General features: G+C 59.5%; 1 protein-coding gene across 1 annotated transcript in view; it reads left to right on the top strand.

Annotated features, from left to right (window-relative positions):
* LOC132207321 (polyamine-transporting ATPase 13A3-like) overlaps nucleotides 1-4,843 on the top strand; it is a 5,417-nt gene extending 574 nt beyond the window's left edge. Inside the window, exons 2-6 of the mRNA XM_059642539.1 lie at nucleotides 1,463-1,505; nucleotides 3,041-3,151; nucleotides 3,286-3,382; nucleotides 3,831-3,903; nucleotides 4,771-4,843. Coding sequence (XP_059498522.1) covers nucleotides 1,463-1,505; nucleotides 3,041-3,151; nucleotides 3,286-3,327 — 196 coding nt within the window. The 3' untranslated portion in view covers nucleotides 3,328-3,382; nucleotides 3,831-3,903; nucleotides 4,771-4,843. The remainder of the gene's footprint in view (nucleotides 1-1,462; nucleotides 1,506-3,040; nucleotides 3,152-3,285; nucleotides 3,383-3,830; nucleotides 3,904-4,770) is intronic.
* The last annotated feature ends 157 nt before the right edge of the window (nucleotides 4,844-5,000 follow it).

Genomic DNA, 5,000 nt, shown 5'->3' with positions numbered 1-5,000 from the left:
CGCATCTCCGCGTATGTGTCCCTGTGCCTGTGTGTGCGCGCGCATCTCCGCCTGTGTGTGTGCGCATCTCCGCGTATGTGTCCCTGTGCCCCTGTGTGTGCGTGCATCTCCGCATATGTGTCCCTGTGCCTGTGTGTGCGTGCATCTCCGCATATGTGTCCCTGTGCCTGTGTGTGCGTGCATCTCCGCATATGTGTCCCTGTGCCTGTGTGTGCGTGCATCTCCGCATATGTGTCCTGTGCCTGTGTGTGCGTGCATCTCCGCATATGTGTCCCTGTGCCTGTGTGTGCACGCATCTCCGCGTATGTGTCCCTGTGTGTGTGTGCGTGCGCATCTCCGCGTACGTGTTCCTGTGTGTGTGCGCGCGCATCTCCGCGTACGTGTCCCTGTGTGTGTGTGCGCACGCATCTCCGCATATGTGTCCCTGTGTGTGTGCGCGCGCGCATCTCCGCATATGTGTCCCTGTGTGTGTGTGTGCGCATCTCCGTGTATGTGTCCCTGTGCCTGTGTGTGCACGCATCTCCGCGTATGTGTCCCTGTGTGTGTGCGTGCGCATCTCCGCGTATGTGTCCCTGTGTGTGTGCGTGCGCATCTCCGCGTACGTGTCCCTGTGTGTGTGCGTGCGCATCTCCGCGTACGTGTCCCTGTGTGTGTGCACATCTCCGCGTATGTGTCCCTGTGTGTGTGTGTGCGCGCATCTCCGCGTATGTGTCCCTGTGTGTGTGTGTGCGCGCATCTCCGCGTATGTGTCCCTGTGTGTGTGTGTGCGCGCATCTCCGCGTATGTGTCCCTGTGTGTGTGTGTGCGCGCCATCTCCGCGTATGTGTCCCTGTGTGTGTGTCGTGCGCGCGCATCTCCGCGTATGTGTCCCCTGCGTATGTCTGTGTATATCTCAGTACCTAAGATAACAAGGTGTAAAGCTGGATGAACACAGCAGAAAATGAAGAAGGGTCTAGGCCTGAAACAACAGCCTTCCTGCCCCTCTGATGCTGCTTGGCCTGCTGTGTTCATTGAGCTCCAAACCGCGTTATCACATATTCTCCAGCATCTGCAGTTCCTACTCTGTGTGTGTGTGTGTGTGTGTGTGTGTGTGTGTATCTGTCTGTGCCTGTGTGTTTGTACATCTGTCTGTGCCTACTTTTCTGTGTGTGTGTGTCTCTGTCTGACTCTCGGCATGCATCTGTGTGTGTCTGTCTATGTGTGTCTCTGTCTGTGTATGTGTCTTTGTCTCAGCACACCGACTGCAGGGGTTCAAAAAGGCAGCTCACACCCACCTTCTCAAGGGGGGGCAACTAGGGACGGGGCAATAAATGCTGGGCCCAGCCAGTGATGCTGTGATAACAGGGATGAGTACAAGTGAGAATTGCTCCCTGAGTGAATGCTGGTAGGAGTCTGCTGTTTGTGGACAGCACTCCAATGTGCAGGCCACACTGATGATGTGTTTTCCTTTCTGTTGGGACAGCTACGTCGTGGGAATGTGCGGTGATGGAGCCAATGACTGCGGGGTGAGTTCTTCTGCTCTTTGCTGTTTTTTCTTTCCAGCGACTATTCAGCCAGGCTGGGCATCACAGCAGAAGCCCCTCCCAGTCCGGCCTGGGAGATGCTGCCCACCCTGTAGCAAGGCCCGGGTTCTCCAGGAACTCTGGACCAAGGTCTATGTCCGCGCACACGCACAAGCGCACACGCACACACACTCAGTCCCTGCTGAAGGGGGACTCCTGAGGGGCTGAATGGCCTCCTGCTGTGCCCCATGTTGCCCCAGCAGGGCAGAGATTGGTGATGGTGAGGAGCATGTCTCCAACCACAGACCTGCCGTTCAGACTGACCCTGCCGCCAGCATTGGAGGCTCCAGATGAGACAGATCACTGCCCGCTGTGTGTGTGTGTGTCCTGTGGGCGCGTGCGTGTCTGTGGCGCGTGCGTGTGTGTGTCTGTGGGCGCGTGCGTGCGTGTGTCTGTGGGCGCGTGCGTGCGTGTGTCTGTGGGCGCGTGCGTGCGTGTGTCTGTGGGCGCGTGCGTGCGTGTGTCTGTGGGCGCGTGCGTGCGTGTGTCTGTGGGCGCGTGCGTGCGTGTGTCTGTGGGCGCGTGCGTGTGTGTCTGTGGGCGCGTGCGTGTGTGTGTGTCTGTGGGCGCGTGCGTGTGTGTGTCTGTGGGCGCGTGCGTGTGTGTGTCTGTGGGCGCGTGGCGTGCGTGTGTCTGTGGGCGCGTGCGTGCGTGTGTCTGTGGGGCGCGTGCGTGCGTGTGTCTGTGGGCGCGTGCGTGCGTGTGTCTGTGGGCGCGTGCGTGCGTGTGTCTGTGGGCGCCGTGCGTGCGTGTGTCTGTGGGCGCGTGCGTGTGTGTCTGTGGGCGCGTGCGTGTGTGTGTGTCTGTGGGCGCGTGCGTGTGTGTGTGTCTGTGGGCGCGTGCGTGTGTGTGTCTGTGGGCGCGTGCGTGTGTGTCTGTGGGCGCGTGCGTGTGTGTCTGTGGGCGCGTGCGTGTGTGTCTGTGGGCGCGTGCGTGTGTGTGTCTGTGGGCGCGTGCGTGTGTGTCTGTGGGCGCGTGCGTGTGTGTCTGTGGGCGCGTGCGTGTGTGTCTGTGGGCGCGTGCGTGTGTGTCTGTGGGCGCGTGCGTGTGTGTCTGTGGGCGCGTGCGTGTGTGTGGGCGCGTGCGTGTGTGTGTCTGTGGGCGCGTGCGTGTGTGTGTCTGTGGGCGCGTGCGTGTGTGTGTCTGTGGGCGCGTGCGTGTGTGTGTCTGTGGGCGCGTGCGTGTGTGTGTCTGTGTGTTTGCGTGCGTGTGTGTGTGCGTGCGTTTGCGTGCGTGTGTGTGTGCGTGCGTGTGTGTCTGTGTGTGTGCGAGAGAGAGAGTGGGCACAATGGGTGATCAGCCTGAGGAGGAGAGACAGGCTCGGAGGGACAGAAGGGTCTCGTTCTGGCCGCTATCTCTTCTTGTGTTTTTTGCTGAGACAGCACCCCCTCCCCCCCGTGCCCTGGGCACTGACTGCCCACACAGCAGGCTGCCCACTCCTCCTCAGCCAGGCTGATGTGACCACGTTTCTCTTCCAGGCTCTGAAGACAGCCCACGTGGGGATCTCCCTGTCACAGCTGGAAGCTTCAGTGGCCTCACCCTTTCACCTCCAAGCTGCCAAACATCGAGTGCGTCCCCATCCTCATCAAGTAGGTACCAGGACCTCCACTTTGCTCACTACTTAACCCCGTGCTGTCCCTGTCCCAGGGCACGGTTTAATGGGGGACAGTGCAGAGGGCGCTTTACTCTGTATCTAACCCCGTGCTGTGTATCTCTGTTACAGGGAGGGCCGTGCTGCCCTAGTGACCTCATTCTGTGCATTTAAGTACATGGCTCTGTACAGCATGATCCAATATGTCAGTGTCCTTATTCTCTACTATGTGAGTATCAGAGCGGGCCCCCTCCCTCACTGAGGCATACCCTCAGCACTGACCCTCCCTCAGTGCGGCGCTCCCTCAGCACTGACCCTCCGACAGTGCCCGCTCCCTCAACACTGACCCTCCCTCAGTGCGGCGCTCCCTCAGCACTGACCCTCCGACAGTGCCCGCTCCCTCGGCGCTGACCCTCCGACAGTGCCCGCTCCCTCGGCGCTGACCCTCCGACAGTGCCCGCTCCCTCGGCGCTGACCCTCCGACAGTGCCCGCGCCCTCGGCGCTGACCCTCCGACAGTGCCCCCACTCCCTCAGCACTGAGCCTCTGACCATGCACCCGGTGAATGTCAGGTTTGTGAGTAATGGCGATAATTACGGTGTCTCTGTCCTATCACTGCAGTCTCCTACCTGACAAATTCTCTCTTTTTCTCACCTCTATCTCCTCTTGTGTTTTCAGATCTCGAGTAACTTGGGAAACTGGGAATTCCTTTACGAAGATCTGTTCATCACCAGTGCCATCGCTATCACCAGTACGCAGTGCTCCCACAGTACGGCACCCAGCCCCTACCCACACCTGTCACTGACACCCCCTCCAGCCCCTACCCACACACTGTCACTGACACCCCCTCCAGCCCCTACCCACACACTGTCACTGACACCCCCTCCAGCCCCTACCCACACACTGTCACTGACACCCCCTCCAGCCCCTACACCCCCTCCCTATCTCTGTCACCCCCTACATCCCTACACCCACTCCCTATCTCTGTCACCCCTCCACCTCCTCCCGACCTCCGTCACTCCCTCAACCCCTACACACCCCCCATCTCTGTCACCCCTTCAACCCCTACACCCCCCCATCTCTGTCACCCCCTCTAGCCCCTGCACCCCCTCCCTATCTCTGTCACCCCCTCCAGCCCCTATACCCCCTCCCTGTCTCTGTCACTCCCCTATACCCCCTCCCTGTCTCTGTCACTCCCCTATACCCCCCTCCCTGTCTCTGTCACCCCCTCACCCCTCCCTGTGTGCTGTGCCTTGTTTAGAAAGTTGTGAATGAATTACTGTGGAGATTCTCACAGGTCAGGCCATTCCTAAGCATTGCTGTTCCTGCTGCTCCTCCTCCCCTCACAGTCTCACCATCTGTTTCTTTTCTCCCCTTCTGTTTATCCAGACTCTGTCTCACCACGCACCCCACCCCCCAAACCCCCCGCACAGTCTGGGATTAAGGTACCTTGTCTTCATACGTGCGCCCAGCGTTTATAACCTGCTGGGAGCTGGGCTCTGGGTTCCACTTTCTGATGGCCCGAATGGCCTGTGGATTTGTACATGGGAAGTATATTCAGTAATTGAAGGATATTTACTGCCAGTATCTCTCTCTCTCACCCCCACCCTCCCTGCAGTGAGCCGGAACAAGGCCTATGAACATTTGGTGCCACAAAGACCCAATGCGAACCTCGTGTCGCCACAGCTGCTGCTCTCGGTGCTCATGCACATTGCCTTGTGCTCCACCTTCCAGATGCTGGGCTTCCTGCTGGTGCAGGTTCAGCCCTGGTATAATCCCTGGGACCAGGGGGCACGGTAGGTGAAGGCAGCCTGAGGGGGGAAGGGTGTGTGTATGTATATGTATACG

This window comes from Stegostoma tigrinum, chromosome 45, assembly GCF_030684315.1.
Source record: "Stegostoma tigrinum isolate sSteTig4 chromosome 45, sSteTig4.hap1, whole genome shotgun sequence".
In the NCBI taxonomy this organism is placed as follows: domain Eukaryota; kingdom Metazoa; phylum Chordata; class Chondrichthyes; order Orectolobiformes; family Stegostomatidae; genus Stegostoma; species Stegostoma tigrinum.
Note: the sequence above shows the minus strand (reverse complement) of the source record. Positions and strands in the feature narration are given on the sequence as shown.